This window comes from Lissotriton vulgaris, chromosome 6 (assembly GCF_964263255.1).
Source record: "Lissotriton vulgaris chromosome 6, aLisVul1.2, whole genome shotgun sequence".
In the NCBI taxonomy this organism is placed as follows: Eukaryota; Metazoa; Chordata; class Amphibia; order Caudata; family Salamandridae; genus Lissotriton; species Lissotriton vulgaris.
Genome location: NC_141694.1, coordinates 818,636,178 through 818,653,671, shown reverse-complemented (window position 1 = coordinate 818,653,671; position 17,494 = coordinate 818,636,178). Strand labels below are relative to the sequence as shown.

Sequence of the window (17,494 nt, the reverse complement as noted above, 5' to 3'; positions counted from 1 at the left end):
AGTTCGCAAAGTTCTGCACGATTTCAGCGGGAGCATAGAAGACTTGTCCTTGGGTTTCTCTGATTTCGGGGACAATCCGAGTGGCTAGGGGATGAGTTGCGAGCCAATGAAGTAATTTGCCATTTTTGTCTCCCCAGCCATAAACACAGGCCACTGAGGACCTCCAAACATTTTAGCAGATTCGAGGAAGATGGTCTTAATCTCTTCTTGTGCTAAATGGAGCTGCTGACGTTCCGCCTCCCGGCCGCTGTGGCCACAACCACTTCCAGGCATAGGGCCCTGTTCTCGAGTTGGGAGAGATGGCGATCCTGGACCTGCCATCTACGTTTGAGAAATCCCTTGGCGTACCCATGGATTGTGGCTTTATCCGCCTCCCACAGCGTACTACGAATTTGGACTGTGCCCTCTTTGGAATAGAAGTAGTGTTTCAGCTCCCCCTCAATCCCCTGTTTATATTCTTGCTGCTGAAGGAACCATGCATTTAGTCTCCATATAGGATGTAGAGCTCCCATGGAGCCCCCCATCTGTAGGAGGAGCGCAGAGTGGTCTGATAAGCCCCGCACCAGGATTTGGACCTCAGTAACTGCCCTACAGTACGGAGCAGGCATGAAGATGGGGTCAATGCGGTAGTTGGTATGATGTGCAGCAGATGTGTGTGTATATTGTAGTGTTCTAGTGTGCCAGGTACGTCAGACGTCGCAGAGGCCCAATTTGGAAGCCCAGTCTCCATACTTGATCGCTGGTCACGTGAAGCAAAATAGACCTCCGAGGATTGAACTATATTACTGCATATGTCCTAACTGTTATTGAAAGGTAGGAACGATTCTTATATATATTTTTTCACCGTTCTCTATGAACATAAACGTGCCAAACATGAAATCTGATTAGGTTGCGACACCAATAACGTATACATTTAGTTCTGATAAACCCTCCTCTCTTGGACCCTAACAGGAAAGAAGAATAGAATTATTTTCCTGACTGAATAGGAATACCCTGTCCCATTAAGAGCGAAAATATGGACCCTTCAAACCCGATATCGTGCTGAAGTCCCACTGATTTCAGGTAAACATCTCTTAGCCATATACTTGTTAAGCTTATGGGACTATAAAAATCACGAACGAAAGGGCAAAACCTATTTGAACCCTGCTTCTGGTGTCTGTAAGAACTCCATCAGAAACCTGAAGAACGCTACTAAATAAACATTTATACAAATCCTCCTAGCCCCCCTATCAGTTGTCTAGCCATTTGGTTATTTCTTTATTATTCCCCCTGCCCACCCGGATTCCCGCTGAACCTAGTTCTGCCATGAAAGTGTAAACTACACCTCCACCTTTGAAATCAGATGATGAAAATCGTTGAGGTGCAAAGTTAGGAACTGGACTAAATGATTGATTTAAACACAGAATGAATGAATGACTGCATATGGAGAGATGAATTGTTTGTCTTCACCTAGGCTACTATCTTGATCTGGCCACAAGTCCCCGATCATGGGGGACCATATCTTGGGAGCTATTACCTGGTATCAGAGCCATGACAAATACAAAATTCCTTTTTAAATGTATCATAAAAGTCAATGAATTATATATAGAATAATTATGTGAATAATCATTTGAATAAATATGTATAAGACTATGTTAGCAATCTAATACAAGAAAATATGTTTCAATTTCAGCTTGTGTGTTCCCCTCCCTGACTATATCTGCTTGCCCTGACGAAGGTGCCTTACACCGAAACGCGCGTCGGTGCTACCACCAAGAACGGCAACATTATACCACCTAACTTGCCTTCTCATAGTTGCACCCCCGTCCATGCAACCATAAGTCCATCTTTCTGTAGCAGGCCATGCAAGACCTACCTGTCTGAATCGGTTGAATGTGTATGAATGTGAATGACCCCCTGAAGGTGTGAGTGTCTGTTGAGCCCCCTGAATTGTCCTGGAGTGAGTGGAACACTTAACATTATGAATATGTTTATTTTGTTATATGAAATGATAAATCGTATTTATTGTTTTTATTAATCCCTGAACTTACAAGCCTTGAATGTTTTTTAGAAATGACTAACTGCATAAAAATCAATAAAAATATATATTTTCTATAAAAAGCATGTTTTGAATCCCATTTATCTGTTGTCTTGGGCCCTGATATACAGTTAATGTTGCTCCCACCTTAACAGAATTGGATCCTGTAGAGGATTATCTACTCTGGCAGGGTGCTCTTTTCTATTTGTGGTCCAATACATTTAGCACCTACACTTCTATGGGAGAATAGTGAACCTGTGGCAACTTTGGCAGGTTCAGGGATAGGCGTTGACGTCTCCCCTAATCACCATCAGACCCTTGGGGAGGGAGGATATTGTCTCTACAGTGCTTTGGAGATTGGAGTCTAGGTTTGCCGGGGGCATGTAGCAACATCAGATTAATAGTAGTGTACCCAAAGGTGCCTGTGAGGGTGACAAATTGGCCCTGAGGGTCACCAATTGTGTGACCGGTGTGAAGGGGAGGGAGCGCCACAGAAGGATCGCTGTTCCTTGAGCCCCTCTGGAGAACCACAAATGCCACACCCTGTCGAATCCCTGAACTGCTCAAAAGGGACATCGATTTCCCATCAGGTGTGACTCTTGTAGTAAGAGGATATCCGGGCGGACCCTCCGATCATACTTAAAAATCGCACTTCATTTAATTTAATCTAAGAGTCCGTTAACGTTCCATGAAAGGACTCTAAGGGGTTCACCCCCACTATAAGGCCATGACATTGTGATAGGGTGGAGGTGTGGGGGCCAGAGGTCTGGGAAGCCTAGATGCTCTAGATTGTTATGCCCTGGGAGCAGCCGAGTGCATTCAGGTTCATTACGTGGACTGCCCGGGGACGCATCATGGATTTTGTACACAGTGTTTCAGAGAAACAGAGTAACACAAACAAAGACAGGGAGAACAACCTCTACCCGAAATCCCAACCAACCCCCTTCCCCATACTTCCCCAATTGAAGCATCTGTCGCCCAGTAAACAAAGACTTAGAGTGTAAATAAACTAGCTCTTGAAGCTTAGTGTAGGGGCAATGTGTTATGCCCCAATGCGTTTAAGGATCAGCATTCCCCCAGTTCAAGTTATTTATGATGGTAGTGCTTGGGTTCGGATTTGGGGGCTACGTGAAAGTTCAATGTCATCAGAGCTTGGCTTTGGAAAGTCAATGGAGCCCTCTTCGGGTGTTTGGTCCAGTCTGTCAGAGTTATCACGGATTTGTGCCAGTTCCTGAGATGCCAATGACCTGCTCCTATTACGGGGGAAGCCGGCGGGGGAGTCGGATGCTGCTCCACAGCCGTTGCGTCTTCTTCGGGACCCAGTGCGCCGCCCACGGGAGCCTGACGCCGTGCTCATTCGCGGTCCCTTCTGAGGCTCAGGCTGGGGGGAGCCCTACAGTGGGCGGATTGGGCATTTGTCAGTCGCCCAGGTCCATGCCGTCTCCGGCAAATCAAAGAAGTGGGATTTGTTTTGAAAAATCACTTTGAGACAGGTCAGGAAGAGGAATCTATAGGGCAGATTGAGGGCCCGCAATTTCTGTTATACATGGATGTATGATCTTCTTTGGGCCTGCACTTCCTTTGTGTAATCGGGGAGGATCATCATTTTGGCGTCTTTGATTGGGAGCGGCCTTCCTGCAGGATTTCATCATGGTCCCTGAAGTTTAGAATCCTCGCAATTATTGGCCGGTGTGGGGCTCCTGGCAGCGGACTGGCGCGAGCGCACGGTGGGCTTGCTCCACCGCAAACCATGATGACATGGCATTCGGGGCCATCCAGGATTTGATCTAGTCTTCAATGAAGGTACTGATTTGCGATGGTTCTGTCCCCTCAGGGAGGCCCACCAGGCGAAGATTGTTCAGCGTAATTGGTTTTCTGCATCTTCAGCCCGTCTATGAAGATCGGTCATGTGGGATAGAAGCTGTTTAACTTGCGTCTTCAGGGTTGAGACATCATCTTCAACTTCCTAAATGCAGGATTCTGCTTCTGTGATTCGGGCGGTTGCGTTGTGGAGGTCCTGGCCAGTGAGGGCCATGTCCACTCGCACCTCTCCAATCTTGGTCTCCATGGATTCTTGACAAGTCTTAATAGCCTGCAGGATGGTAGCCAGGTCACCTTCTGGGTGGTTGACTGTGGGAGGAGCAGTCTCGCCATGGCTAGTATGACTGACTGCATACTGCTCCATTTGGGTCTGAGTCGACGGGGGCTTGGCCCCTCTGTCCTTCCCCATGGTTTCTCAGTCTCCAAGATGGTGCGGCCCAGAAGTATGTGGGCATTTGTGTGCAGTGGAGCACGGACCAGGGGTCTGGGGGACTCTCCAGATCTGTTCAGGGTATCAGTGTTTCATTGCTGTCTCCGCCGATCGCGTGTCGATCTGTGCTGTCTCCACCCACAATGGGTTTCTGGTCCTGGGCAGACGCTCCCCCACAGGCCAATTCCAGATCCCACACTCAACAGCCACCCTCAGGGGTGTCCCACAGGCAGATGGGGCCTCTATCTCCACAGTTGCACTGTGCACTCTGGATTCAGCCACTATACCATTCCCAGGTACTCACTGCCGCCGTCAGCATGCCAATGTGGGTACAGGAGATCCCCATGTCTCATCAGACTCAGTCTGGCCTTCAAGCTTTGACTCTGTGTATTGGGGAAAGGAGGGGTCCTCACTTGCGGGCAGATGGGTAATCCAGCAGATCGCAGGTCAGTTAGCACTTGCCCCCCCCCCCTACCAGGATCAGAGGAGGTGGGGTCTGCCAGCAGAGGGCCCACCGTGGGCCTCTGGCTGCCTCAGGCATTGCCCAAGTTTTGACACTCTCCAGTGAGCAGAAGCCGATCAAGGGTGTCCTGCCAATTGCAGGTCGAAAGCCTAGTCCTGGTCCCACAGCCCATCGGGGCCCGGAGGGTTTGCTGAAGCCTCACAGAGCCATTCCAATTCTTCGGCCCACCAACCCGGAGGCCCCAAGCTCCATGACGCCCAGGATTGAAGGCGGCACCAGCAGGTCAGTGCAACGTCCCGCCGATCATGGGCCGGTCAGCACCTGTATATTTGCTGGCGTGTGCGGAGGAAGCAGGATCTGCCGGTGGGGGAGCTCACTGCGGGCTCCTTGCCTCCCCACTGGGCTTCTCTCACTTAATAGCCCCATGCCCCCCGCCAGTCAGCAGCCCCCTCGAGCCGTCCTGCTGATCGCAGGACAAATGCCTCTATTATGCCATATAACAGGCAGCACCCAGGCAGGTGAGGGCTGCACCTGTGACCAAGGGCAGTGCGGCGGCTCTGCTGCTCCTCACAAGTGCCCCAACCTCAACTCAGGCACCACTGCAGGTCTCGTTGGCCCTTCACAGTCGCAGTCTGCCACCTTAGGCGCCGCTGCTCCGGCAGCCTTCGAGCCACACTCTAAGTTTGCGGGCACCCACCTCAGGAATCAGCCGGGTGGCGGGGTCACTGGGGCTTCCCGCGACTGACCACCTCCTCCTGCGGGACCCACACAGCGAGCCTCTCAGGTACAGGCTATGAAGAGTATGGCATACTGAACTCCTGGGCATGCGCATCTGTCCTCCAGTCAGGCTGTCCCTTTGGAAGGGCCTGTTACAGCGACAGGGCAGGGCCCTATGCCCAAACTTGCACATGCTTCACCTTCATGCCTGGAGATTGACCTGCAAAAATTGAGGGTTTTCGATCTCCCTCTGAATTTTTTGATGACATCTTGACAGCCAGGCGACCCTCCTGTAAAACTGTCTACACCTGCCGTTGGGATACCTTAGTGGCTCAATGTGCCTTCCGCCATGTAGACCTCCTTTCTGCATCTCTTTCTGAGGTATTGTCGTTTGATCTTTCTTTATCCCAGCAAGGCCTAGCTCTGGGCACAGTTAAAGGCTACTTGGCAGCCATTTCAGATTTTCTGCGGCAACCAGACCAAACATTCTCTTTTTAAGTCACCAGTTATGTTTCCTTTTTTGAAAGGTTTACAACATTTTGTTCCCACCTACTATTGTTGTGTTGCCCCAGTGGAATCTTAATTTGTTCTTCACTTATCTCATTGGTTCTCCATTTGAGCCGCTGCATAGCTGCTCTTTGCAGCTCTTGACAAAACAATGTTCCTGTTGACCATTATGTTGGCAAGGAGGGTCAGTGAGTTTCAGACTGTCAGTCCACCCTCCATACACAGCTTCTTCGCTGACATACTGGTCCTTTGGATGCCTCCCTCTTTCCTTCTGAAGTTGGTCACCCCATACCATATTAACCAGAGCACCACTCTACCTGCTTTTTACGATGTGATTAATCTGCCAAGCTTGAAGTAACACTCCATCATTTGGACCCTAAAAGATATCTCTGATTTTATATTGATCGCATCAATGAGCCATCAGCTCTTCATTGTGTTTACCGTGAGTGAATAAGAGCAAGGCTGTGCAAAAATTAACCATCTCGAGATGGATAGAACTCTTCATAAAATTTGCTGCATACTGGTGAAGAAGCAACGCCATGAGGTTCTGTGGGCTTGCTTCACCTGAGTCAAAGCCACCACTATTGAGTTTGCGCACGGGGTACCCATCCTGGACCGCTGCCATGTAGATGTTCCTCCATACGTTGCTGCTTGGACAGTCATGATTGGCATTTTACCTGTTCGGTCCTCCAGGACTTTTTGGTCTAAGCCAGTCGCAGACCCTCCGACAGGGAGGTATTGTTTGGGTATCTATTCTAAGGTGAGGAATCTGTGGTTAGAAGTCTCTATCAGAAAAACAAATTACTTATCTTCTACTTTTTCTGGTAGAGACTCTGCTGAGAGGACTTCGTAATGTATTAAGACCTATGCTGTTCAAATGTAATAAACCATTTATGACTAAATGGTATGCTATATTGAATAAGTGCTCCTTAGACTTGATACTTCTGATTATAGAAGAGCTTTCTGATATACTTAAGGAACTTGAAACAGAAATACATGATCTGAAAACTGATTTATCCAAGAGAATGACTTCAGAGGAATTAGACCAAACACTTAAGGACCTGAATGAAACACTTGATCTACATGCTAAAGAGGTGCACAATCGTAAACTGTGCAAATTCAGACGGACACAATTGATTATAAGCAGGATGAAGTTTATACTTGGGCAGACATGTACGCACAAAAACGCACTTTAAATAAACCAGAAGCCTCCACATCAGAAGAGAGTATTGCGACAGAACAGAATACACTACCAACTCGTCCTCCAATTGGAGCTCAATCCAGAACTGTTGAAACTACAGATGACACTGCCACCACCAGTAGAACACCAAAACAGTCTTTTTTAGAAACGGGACGCACAACCAAATATCCACCGCAAGAGGCAGCAGTTGGAAAATCAAACGAAACAGGAGGGTACAAGGGGTAAAAAAAAAAAAAACAGAACACGTCGCAAACCAAAGAGGAATTAATTATGAATATTTCAAGTATCGAGTTGACACCCTGTGAACAGTCGATTTTATACAAAGGCATTTCTTTCGTTCCTACCTACAATACCAATGAATTAGAAACAGAAGTATCAATGTTTAAATTTATGCGAAAATTGAGATTGCGTTGGTTTTTCCATCATGTGGCTCAAGAAACGTTCCCAGTAGAGCCTAAAAAAGTTTTTAAACCAAAGAGTACTTTCATATCTCCTATTTCGCATAAGACACTTGACCTATTCGAATTACTGGTCAAAAAAGATTTGGCTGCATTACATCAGAAGGAATATACGCGGCACAACATGTCCAGAAAGGATTTGACCATCTTACTCAATTTGGCCACTAACAAAAAGCTGACGTTCCAGCCTGCTGATAAGGGTGGAGCGTTGGTGGTTATGGACACCACATATTATGAATCCAAAGTTGACCAGCATGTACAGGATACTGACACCTACATACTTTTGGAATCTGATCCCACCAATGCATTTCAAACAATTTTACTGCAGATTCTGAAGAAAGCAAAAGACCTTGGATGGATAGATGACAATACTTAAAAAATGTTGATTTCTGATTACCCAAAAAGACCGCATATGTATATGCTCCCGAAAATGCACAAAAATCCTATTGATCCTCCATTCTGCCCCATAGTGGCAGGGTGTAGTTCTTTGCACGAACCAGTGGGTGCATTTTTAGATTACCACTTACAACCTCTTGTGCAGAACTGGGTTACCTATGTGCAAGACACGACGGATTGTCTAAATAAGTTACATGACATTAGTATACCATCAGATACAGAAATTTGGCTGGGAACCATTGATGTATCAGCACTGTACACATCCATTCCTTGAATGGATGCTGCCTCGTCATGATTATGAAGAATCTTTAAACATTTTCTATTGGAAATGTTACAATTCAGCCTCTACCACAGCTATTTCACATGGAAACAACAATTTTACTTGCAGAAGACGGGAACCTCCATGGGTTTTACCGGGGCGCCAACATACGTCAATATTTTTATGGGCAAATTTGAAGATACACATATCTTACACATCAGTGTCTGGACAGATCATCTGATGTTGTACCTTCGATATATAGATGACATCCTGATCTTATGGAGAGGAACACGGAAACAATTTGAGAGTGCTATACTCATGTTGAATACCTGTCACCCTCAAATAAAATTTACACATGCAATTGATTCAACAAGTATAAACTATCTGGACCTTCTCATTGAAAAGAAAGGAAATAGTTTAGTGATCAGGGTATTTAAAAAACCGACGGACAGGAACAATGCCCTACATTATAACAGTTTTCACTCATTCAGCCTTAAAAATCATTTACCACTATCACAGTTTATTCGGATCAGAAGGATTAGTTCGGATGATGGGCAAGCCCAAACAGATATTGATGAACTATCACAACAATACTCCATGAGAGGGTACCCTACTGAGGTTTTAGAGATGGCTAAGCAGAAAGCTTGACAGCGCAATAGATCCCAACTATTACAAAAGTCAGTGAAATCTACATCCCATAGAGAAGTTTGTGTTTTAAAATATTTCACAGCTGTTATGACAGTTAAGCGGTGCATTCAGAAATGGAAACTAATAGAGCAGGAACATGATTTCAGGGAAGTGTTTAAAGGTAGTCCCATTTTTTCCTTTTCTAGATCTAAAAACCTTAGGGAGATACTCAGTAAAACAAACACAGATCGTATGTCAATTATCAGTTATGCCAATCTGGAATAACACGTAAGGCATCGTTCAAAAAAGTAATCAATCGAACTACAAACCAACTATCCCTCGTAAATGATAAAGATAGGCTGGCAAAAAGAAAACATGCTTGGACAATAATAAATGTATACAAAAAAAGAAGGTACAAGAATATTTGGAAACACCCTGGTCGGAAAAAATAAACAAGTTCTTCTTAAAGCGAGATTTGGAATACTCCCGGGTCTTAGTCACCTCCCCCCGTAGAAAAACACTGAAAGTTGCACATTATACAGACTTTGTAAAACTGGAGAGGAGAATATTGTTCACCTTTTATGTATTTGTCCTGCACTTCAAAATGAAAGAAGAACTTTACTTAAATTACCTTTTAATATACGAGGAATAAGGACATGTAGGCATGCACTGAAAAGTTGTCTCCAATATAATGATATAGGTATGAACGCTACCTTTGTAAGGTTTTTACTAATAGCGAAAACAAAACTAGGAGATTAAGCTTTAAAATGAAGTGGTTTAATGAAATGTAATGAATTTTATGGTGTAATTGCTTTTTATTGGTTTTATTTACTATAGTATATTTTTTGTATTTGCAATATTGTAAGATTTTAAATAATCAAACAATAAAGAATTACTGTTACTGTATGTCAATTATCATACACGGGATGCGAAAATGTCATTACTGTCGCCACTGTGGAAAGGTGATTGTGGGTGACAAGTTTGCACACCCACACACAGGGAAACAAATCAAGCTTAAACACACATCAGACTGCAATTCTAGCATGGTCATATATGCTATCAAGTGTCCTTGTGGACTTGTATATGTTGGAAGAACCACCAGAAAAGTAAAAATTAGAATGACAGAACACAAAAGCATGATTAGAACCGCCAATGTGAAGTCATGTTTAGCATTGCACTGGGGGGAGCAGAAACACACCATACCTCAGCTATGGTTCACTATATTAGAGCAGGTGTCAGTCCTGCCACGTGTTGATACAGCCAGACATCTGGCGCAAAGAGAGACATTTTGGACCAGATTTTTTAACATTGTGAGTCCTTGTGGGTTGAATGATAAAATTGAATTTACATGCTTTTTGTAAATATGCATGTATGGAAGTGGATATGGCTTCTCGCATATTTTTTTTTCACATATATCTTTTTCGCATAAATGTTTCATACAGGAAAATGTGTTCAGGGTGGATTTGGACTTATGACCGTATTATATGGTTTTCTTTAAAGAGACATGCAACAACAGACCCACATAGTACTTTCTGTACAGAAGGATGAATATGGTAAGCCGCCATGGTCAATTGATGGATTTGGGATTACAGATTTAGGGGTTTGTGTATTAAGGTCACCCGATGGTTTCCTAGATATTTCTGTGGTCTTTAATACTTGGAACTTGGAATTTATTTTATGCTTTACCAGATGTAGATTGCGCCCGTACAATGTACCTGGGGCAACTTTGTTTTCATTTTCTTAATTTTTTCTCATTCATTTTTTCCGATTCGTTTTAGCACTTTTGGTGGTTGTATTAAAAAATGGTGTAGTGCCTGACTGGATCGTTTTTAACACTTTTGGTGTGTTTATCAACAATATTGTAGCGTTCGATTGGTATTGAGTTTTCAGAGTTTAAGTGGCACGCGGAGTCTGTTCTCCATTCAGGTTTAGTATACAGACAATGGGAGCCTGTAGTTTATGGCTATGATTGCCCTTACGTCGCGCTAATGCGGAAGTTGAAATAGAAGCGCGTAGAACGCCTTGGGGCACAACGCAATTACAGCGCGGGTAACTTCGGAAGACTTTGCACATCTTAAGTCTGAGGTAAGAATGTGAGTGAACTAGCATATATTACTTTAAAAATAGGTAATGATTATGCCATAGGTCCGAGTATTGACTGTAGCGTTCTTTTCTGCAGCACTTGTAGCAACGTTGGAACTTCAGTTTATAGAGAGTGGGGAGAGAGCTGGTGTTTGCGAACACGAGCACAGGTGCGTGTAAGTCAGATATCTTTATGCAGTTATGGGCTTCGTTTTCATACGTTATTTTGGCTGATTTGGATATTGTTTGTTTGGCTCATGTTATTTCTATATGAGCACACGAGCACCGTGCCTCATGACGAGCTGAGCTCGTCATGAGCACCGAAGGGTTTAAGCATGCTGCACTATGTGGATTATCATCACATTTGTGTATACTTTCACATAGCATGACCTTAGAGATTTACACGTTATTCATTTCACTTTGCGTGTCTTTGCATCACCTTGGCTGCTGTGGCTATTTTTCCCCTGTGCTGGAAAATCACTGATGCCATATATTCATGACGAGATCAGCTCGTCATCAGCACACGACCACCGTGGCTGATGACGAGCTGAGCTCGTCATCAGCATCGAAGGGGTTAAAGAAAACAGGGGTGGCGCTGAAAAAACGTTATTGTTTTGGTCATATGCACACGTGGGCTCTAGAGTGTCTTGAGAAATGTTACATCACACTGGGCACTACTTTTATGTTCCTTTGCTTTAGCTAGTGGTGTTATCACATAATCGTTTGAAAAACTTTATTTATTTTGTCATGTTGGAAAATTCACATAGACATGGAATACATGGATTGTACATATATGTTTTTACAGTGTTCCCCTGAGGAAGATGCCAGCACCAAAATGCATTGGGAAATGTTGGATGCTATGTTGAAGAATTGAAAATTGAAAATTGGAAACTGCAAATAAAGCAGCACATACTGTGTTGAACTGTGATCATCCTGTTGAGAAATTGTTGTTATACATTGCAATGCTGTTTCGTTTATTTTGAAATATGCTTAACCTTCAATTACGGTTGATATACAACTGAGGAATCATGTTACATTTACTCATTGTTGATTGTTATTTTGCATATATTTTTGCATTAAGTGCAATGTTCATTTGAAAAATGGAATATATATAGCACCAGATTGGGCATGTGAACAGTGCACCCTAGAATTCAAGCAGGTTCTGTTTGACTTTTTGAGACTCTGCCTAACCACATATTCCTCACTGATCCTCCCATCCTCCTTTTCTGGGAACTGGGTTTTCACCCAAAAGATCTCGTAAGACTTTGCATAACGGTCTAATAAGTAACATTGGTGCTTACGTGGCATTGCATTTTTTGATGCAGGACTAATCAAAAAAGAAAATGATATCAGCATGCTGGGGTGGCGCTATATAGGCACCACTGCGTCACTTCTGACACAGATGACGTAAAGCCGAGCAACATCATGTACCCGTTATTTGAGATACTACTTTAGATTTTCTGGATCCATTCTGATGCCTTGGGAATAGTGTAATGTGAGAAATATGTGGTTAGATAGAGTCTCTACCATATAAAGCCTCTACCAGATAAAGCTTTACCAGAGTAAATTAACTTGTTCTTCATTCTCAAGCCATTTGTGATGCCACAGTGGGACCTGAAGTCGGTGCTTCTTAGGTGAACACCTTTTGTGCCAATGCATAGTTGCTCGCTGCATCTCCTTATTCTAAAGATTGCCTTACTCATTGCAGTTACGTTAGCTCATCTCATGAGTGAACTCCACGCACATTCAATGTAACCACCATGCACCACTTTTTACCTGGACAACATTGGTGCTGAGAACTTGGGCGGGATCTTGCCAAAAGTCATGACTACCTTTTATGTAGGGTAATCCTCTGCATCAGAATCTGCTGCACACTGGCCAAGTAGCAGCCCTCGGAGGGTCTTGAGCACCTTCCTCCAGGGCTATGGCTCTTACCACTGCGTTGAGTCATGGAGTGCCTATTCATGACAACTGCAAGGCTGCGACGTGAGTGTCAGTGGATACTACTGCCTTGATGGCCAGGGCTGGCAGGCAGAACCATTTATCTGTTTGGTCCTGCAGGAATGTTTAGTCTTAGTCTACTTTACAGACCCTTGGCCTTGGAAGTTACATATTTGGTATCTATTCTAGGACGAAGAATCTGTTGTTAGAAATATCCATCGCAATAACGAGTTAGTTACCTACGGCAATGCTCTTTCTGATGGAAGCAATATCTAGCCTCAGATTCCCCACCACACTCCCACCTCCCTTTTCTGTGGAGGGGCATCTTTCTATCATCTAAAAAGGTTCCAAGTTAGAGAACACCACACTAATACCACAAATTGTTCACACTCCGCACCAGAGGCAATGAAATGAAAATAAGGGGTGGCACTTATATTTGAATCTGCTCCATCACTTGCAGGGCCATAGGGGGTCACACAGTGCCACCTGGCCGTCTGCGGAAACACTGTTTTAAATAAGTGTCTGTGTTCAGTATGGCATCTGGGAAGTTTTCTAATGTGAGGAATCTGCAGTTAGATAGATTATACACAAGAAAGAGTATTAGCAAAGGTCAGTAGCTTGTTCTTTGTGCTCTATGGTTTATTGACATCTCCTCACCTCAATTCTAAGAAGATTTCTTGAGATAGTTTCCAAAATCGTTGTCTTCTGGGTGGCAATTGATTTGCATGTGGTATTAGTAGGATTATTTCACGATTTCAAAGATTGGAATATGGTATTTTTCCCACATACATTGTACATTTTATTAATAATTGTAAGCTTTTTTTGGAGTTTCTGTTTGATGTTACACATAACATGAATATAGATAATGAGAGGAAAAGAGGCGGTACCCTCATCTGACATGATTAAGAATCACAATTCAGGACAACAATCCTTTCATAAAATTATACAATAAAATTTTAAACACACTCATGTGTTCTCTGGTTTCTCTCTTTTTTCATCTAGATTACAACAGTTAGACAAACATTGTCAGAACAGTTCCCATCAACTGGTCGAGCTCCTCAACAAACAAAATCAGCTGATGAAAGACAAACAGATCCTTGACGAAGAAAATCGCGCTTTGAAGGTTCAGGTAATCCACTGTATCCAAAAATAAACTAAAGAGAATACAGATGTAAGCATCCAAACATTTTATACAGATTTTATATCATGTCTGGTATGGACCTTGAGATTGTCTCACCCTTAACATCAAAACTGATTTTGTTTTTCATTGTAAATTTCTTAATTTTTTGTTTTGTTTAGATTTCATAATTTAAGTTTAACCAAGCATACATTAAATATTTTACACCCTTGTACGCTATTATTGTATATGTATTTTATTAGATAAATAAGAAATATCAAATATAACCGACATCAAAGTTGTCCTGGAACCTCCAGACTACACAGAACTAAACATCTTTTCACAGTAATCTGCCCCAACAAATGATCCAATTAAAAAAAACACTATCTTTCTATTTCACTTTTTAGTACAGATTTATTCGGCATAGTATCTTGTGTAGAGTCAGCTGCTTACATATATGGCATTCCCAAAGTAATCACAAATACACATAAGGAGTATGGACACTTCAAATTCCTTGCAAAAGATATTTTTAAAAATACCAAATTGATGTGAACTGTCCTTGCCTGTCTACAGATCTTTGTAGACTGTAGTACAAATGGAAGCTTGACTAAGCCTACACTGATTCAGTAGAATAAAATAATGTTATTTGATTATTAAAACTATAATCATAAGTCATATACGATAAATACATAAATAACATAAAAACATGTTATAATGATGTTGTACAGCAGATTTTAAGAACGACCCACTCAGCTAAACATAAATCAAGTTCCTTTGACATACGTAGGAAATATAATACCAGCCTACATCTCTTAAAATGATATCTCTTAAGTGACGGAATTAAAAATAATTTAGTGTATAAACAGTTTGAATTTGCAAATAAAATATATAAAGTGCACTAATGTGACCGCAGCTGCATACCCCCCTTTGCCCCCAGCGCCTTGAGACCCTCACGGGTGAGAAGCGCGCTTATAATTCCCCTGTTTGATTGGTTAATATTGTCCGGTTTGATGACTCGTCTCAAGGTCGAAAATCATTTAGTGCATAAACAGTCAAATTTGCAAAAAAATATATAAAGTGCACTACTGTGCCCGGAGCTGCATACCCCCCCGCCCCCACCCCCCAGCACCTTGAGACCCTCACGGGTGAGAAGCGTGATTATAATTTTCCTGATTGATTGATTGATAGTGTGATTGATTGATAATGTCCGGTTTGATTACTCGTTTCAAGGTCAAAAACTTATAGTATTGCTAAGGTACTGAACCAAAGGAAATGACAAAAGATGCTGCATTGTACCAATTCTGAATGTAGGGAGCAAAGCTCTTTCCCAGGTACTGGTGGCTGTCAGTTAATATGGATCTCTTCCATTAACAGTTTGCAGAATGGCATATTGCCTTTGAGATGGGGTTATTATGTTATGTGAACTCTCTGGAAAGGCAGCTGTTATCTAGAAAAGCCTTCTCGATCCCAACTTTGGCCATTTGTCGGACGAAGCCTACCAGACAGCACAGTTGTCTGATTGCAAAGACATTTTAAGGACATGCTTCTGCCCATTGCTTACCATTGGCTTTATGTTTTGTCACTCAGTTTATTTATTTCTGTTCATGGCTATATTTGTTTTAACCCCTCCAGCATGTATTTGTCCCTCCAGTGGAACATAGCATTTTTACAAGCTCTGTGATTGGTTCTTCATTTCTTTCACTATTGCCTGCTTTTCAGGAACTCTTTTTTTCTTGAAGCACTCCATTAAAGCTCATGAGTTTTTGTTGTTATAGTGTCCCTTGCGTGCTTTTTTCCCGCTCCCTGTTTCTCTCTCTTGTACTTGAATATCTCTCCCTCACCCATGCCTTGCTGTCGCTCGTCCGTGTGCTCCTCTCACCCCACTCCAACACTCAATGCTGTTCTTCCCCTTAATTACCATTTTCCTAAATAACAGTTCTGTAGTGTTGTGTGCACACACTTTGATGCGCAGAAACTCCGGTGTGTGAACTAGTGAAATCTATTCCAGTGCATACTGCGCAGGAGGGTGATGAACACCCAGCACAGCACACACTTACTTTGCAGCGTCCAAGGTTTTCGGAGAAAGTTTATGTTGAAAGTGATTGCCCGCCTCCCCACACTCTATTCTCGTACAGCCCCTTCCCTCCTCCACCACCCTGGTTCCGAAGAGGCAGTAGTTACTCTTACCCACTAAAGGGGAGGTCTTTCTGAAGGCTTGTGATCAGTGGCGGCTCCTCCGCAATGGAGGAGGAGCGTAGCCCCACTGCCTGGCTCAGAGCCAGCAAATGTAAAATAAAACGATGTTCTTATATTGTTTTATTTTGCATTTTCTGGCTCTTAGCCAGCGGTCTAGGGAGGGGAAGAGTCTAGGCATGAGAGGGGGGGGGGGTAGGAGGAGTGCTAGTGCACTCCACTCCCTAAGTGCTCATGTATGTTTGGCCAGCCATCTCAGGCCGAACAAAAACATACACACTTAGATTTTCTTCAGCTCAGCTGCATTGAGCAACCGGGCTGGAGAAACCCCACAGACTACCTGAACTCAGCAGGGCGTCTTTCCTGCCCGCTTAGACCACTGGGACAGGGAGTCCGTCCCAGCGGCTGCTGGGACCAGGCAGGAAGAGGAGAGGCGGCATGAAGAGACACACCAGGGGAGGCGGCTGGCAATAAAAGATACGTTTTAAAAAATATATATTGAATTTTTCACCCCCCCGGGCGACGACGCCCGCGCGACCCCACCCGCCTCACCACCCTATGGTTATGGCGGCCGCTGCTGCTTGTGATGTCTTGCAGACCAGCGCCTGATGTTCGACACAGTTGCAGGGACCTTGCCCCTATCTGCCAATTTTGGACTTCAGACAGTTGAACTGATCTCAAAAGAATGTGACTTCCAGAACTGCAAAACCACGTCTGTTAGGTAACTGCATTCAAAAACTTAAAACAAAGGGTTGAATTTCTTTTTGCTGCAATTTCAATTTTTCCACAGCAAAGGGAATAGGCAAGCAGTTCAAAACATATTTTGACGATGCCCATTTGTTGAGACAGATGTTTTTTTACCCATGCTCTCCACACCACTGGAGTCAAGCTATCCTGGCTGAAGACGGCTGATAGCCAGAAACCGGCCCTAGGATGCTTGATTCCGGTCCAGGAAAGACATGGCTTGGCAGTTAGGGCTGGACTGGTCCCATGAGGCACAGGGTCAAGGCTGATTTGCATATGGCCATGTCTGAACTGGAGTGGTGTGGAGTGCAAAAAAACGATGGATTCAGGCCCAGATCCCGGCACTGGGGTGAATGTATGACATTGTTCTGCATTCTGTCCATCAACTGTTGTTTTTGCATTTGTCACCCTGATTGGGATGGGTATGCTCAGACGTGAGTCCCATGCTCTCCACACCACTGGAGTCAAGCTATCCTGGCTGAAGACGGCTGATAGCCAGAGACCGGTCCTGGGATGCTTGA

The 17,494-nt window shown here is 43.8% G+C and overlaps 1 protein-coding gene across 1 annotated transcript in view; it reads left to right on the top strand.

The window, feature by feature from the left end:
• Positions 1–17,494, top strand: part of SDCCAG8 (SHH signaling and ciliogenesis regulator SDCCAG8) — a 1,376,087-nt gene that overhangs the window by 1,162,520 nt on the left and 196,073 nt on the right. The window contains exon 17 of the mRNA XM_086925289.1: positions 13,922–14,048. Coding sequence (XP_086781415.1) covers positions 13,922–14,048 — 127 coding nt within the window. The remainder of the gene's footprint in view (positions 1–13,921; positions 14,049–17,494) is intronic.